The 2,528-nt window shown below is 32.4% G+C and overlaps 1 protein-coding gene across 1 annotated transcript; it reads left to right on the top strand.

Annotated features, from left to right (window-relative positions):
* Positions 1 to 590: 590 nt before the first annotated feature.
* LOC145038518 (alkaline ceramidase-like) lies at positions 591 to 2,324 on the top strand. Its single transcript, XM_078986856.1, has 3 exons — positions 591 to 758; positions 1,179 to 1,435; positions 1,540 to 2,324. Exons 2-3 carry the CDS (start codon positions 1,194 to 1,196, stop codon positions 2,051 to 2,053), a joined length of 756 nt encoding a protein of 251 aa, XP_078842982.1. The 5' UTR covers positions 591 to 758; positions 1,179 to 1,193; the 3' UTR covers positions 2,054 to 2,324.
* The last annotated feature ends 204 nt before the right edge of the window (positions 2,325 to 2,528 follow it).

Raw genomic sequence — 2,528 nt, 5'->3', positions numbered from 1 at the left:
GTTTAATTCTGTTTGATTACATAAATATATTATATGTTTATTTATGTTCATATATGTTTATTTCGTTTATGTTTGTTTAGGTTCGTTTACCATGTTCATAAACATAAATGAACGAATATGATAATTTGTTAAACGAACGAACATGAACAAGAAAACTCGTCCGTTTAACCGTTCGTGTTCGTTCATTTATTCGGTTAACTTAAACGAACGAACATGAACAATCATTTTTCGTGTTCGTTCGGTTCGTTTCCAGTCCTATACATAATCATAAAAGCGGTAACAAGGTTACAGGACCGACATCATCATAAATAAATAAATAAATAAATAATAATAATAATAATAATAATAATAATAATAATGACTTAATTTGTAAAGAAAAACTTTTATAAACAAAAGTGCAAAAAAAGGAGGAATCATTTTTGTAATTTAATCAATGTATCTTTTTTGCATTCCGTGGATAAATAAATTATCCCACCACCAAGATATCGGGGCTGCAAATCGTTTCAATCCAACGGTGGTGATCCTCTACGCGCATCTGCCGACTCTCGCTTCCTAGCCTAGCAGAATAAATCAGATTCCACCACGCGCTTCAAAAACCAGCAGTTTTAAAATTTTCAAAGCAACTCAAAATTCATCCTCTGTTTCTCGTGCGCCAGAAAATCGAGAGCTGTGCGACTGCGGATAATTAAACCTACACTTTTTTTCTCACCATTCGTACGATTTTGGCGGAAGGGAGAGAGAATCGAAGTTGACTAGCGGTATGATCTCTATTCTTATTTCGGTAATGTAATTTTTTGTTTTGATTATTGTTCATCCTTTAGATTCCGTTGTTGAAGTGTAAATGTTCATGGAATGGATGGATTTAAGGCTGTTTAATTTTCTTTTTTGCTATTCTGTTGTTGAAATGTAAATGCTCGATGAAAAAAGTTTGAAATGCTCTGATCGATATTGTCTAGAAGCATCTTGATCCATACGCTCATGTTTCTTTTGATTTATTTTGTGCATCGTTAAACTGCTAAGCTTTAATTTCACAAAACACTTTAAATCTTCATCGAGAAACCGATATCTATCTCAAATCATACAAGTATTGCAAATGAGACAAAAATGCAAAGAAATTGGTATTGATTTTGAATTTAAGGGTGTATATGTATTAATAATCTTGATGCTGTTTGATGTAGTTATTTACTTGAAGAATGACAAGTTTTTGGGGTCCTGTTACATCAACTACAGAATGGTGTGAACAGAATTATGTGCACTCTTCTTACATTGCTGAATTTTACAACACGATTTCAAATATCCCAAGCATTGTTTTGGCACTTATTGGCCTTGTGATTGCATTGAGTCAACAGTTTGAGAAAAGATTCAGCATTCTTCACATCTCCAATATGATCCTTGCTATTGGTAGCATGTTGTTTCATGCTACACTGCAACGACTGTAAGCTAGCTACCTTACATTGAAGTTCATAATTTGAAACACATTCACACAAATAAATAAAAACAGATTGCTATTATTGATCAAAATTTTGTACTTAAATTCAGGCAACAACAAGGAGATGAAACACCAATGGTATGGGAAATGCTATTATACATCTACATCCTTTACTCTCCACATTGGCATTACAAAACCACAATGCCCATTTTTTTATTCCTCTATGGTGTCCTTTTTGCAATCTTTCATTCCCAAATTCGTTCCAATTTTGGTTTCAAAGCTCATTACATAACACTTTGTCTTCTTTGCATCCCGAGAATGTACAAATACTACATTCACACACACGATAAGAACGCAAAACATCTAGCAAAACTCTACCTCATCACTTTATTCCTTGGCCTTTTGTGTTTGGGTTTTGATCGGGTTTTTTGTAGGAAGATTTCTATTTGGGAGTTTAATCCACAAGGGCATGCGTTGTGGCATGTGTTCATGGCGTTTAATTCGTATTTTGCTAATGAGTTTTTGATGTTTTGTCGGGCTCAACAAAGGGGGTGGGACCCACGGGTTGTGTATTTTATGGGGGTTTTTCCGTATGTTAAAATCGAAAAACCAAAGGCTCAGTGATTTTGATATGTAGATTTTAAATATTGAAATATAAGTTTTGGTATATTGTAAATTAGGTTACTAGATAATATATATAGCCTTTTTTGTTTTCATATAAAGGTTATTGAGTATACTTGCAAATGTTTAAAGGGTTATCGTTGTGTTGTGTGTTGTTGATTATTTACTAATTTAACTTATATTGTGATTTAGGGGCCTATTTTGTTGTCTCATTAAGTGATGTTTAGAAATAATAGTTGACTTGTATGTTTGAGAACCTTTATAGATTTAAATTGTGCCATAATAAAAAATAAAAAGAAAAATTGAATAACGACATGATTATTAATTTAAATTGAATACAGTATCTAATATGCTAAAAAGCAATATTGAATCCTAATATTCGTTTAATAGCAATTTCATGGGTTAATTCCTCAAGAAGAAAATGAATGAGTTTGATAGTTAGAATAGGCTTTAAGACCATCCACAACAAGTCCTTTTA

This window comes from Lactuca saligna, chromosome 1 (assembly GCF_052625555.1).
Source record: "Lactuca saligna cultivar CGN05327 chromosome 1, ASM5262555v1, whole genome shotgun sequence".
NCBI classification, from domain to species: domain Eukaryota; kingdom Viridiplantae; phylum Streptophyta; class Magnoliopsida; order Asterales; family Asteraceae; genus Lactuca; species Lactuca saligna.
Note: the sequence above shows the minus strand (reverse complement) of the source record. Positions and strands in the feature narration are given on the sequence as shown.

Coding starts and splice junctions, on each gene's coding strand:
- LOC145038518 (XM_078986856.1), top strand. CDS start 1,194: ATGACAAGTTTTTGGGGTCCTGTTACATCAACTACAGAATGGTGTGAA. Junction 1,436..1,539: donor CATGCTACACTGCAACGACT/GTAAGCTAGCTA, acceptor ACTTAAATTCAG/GCAACAACAAGGAGATGAAA.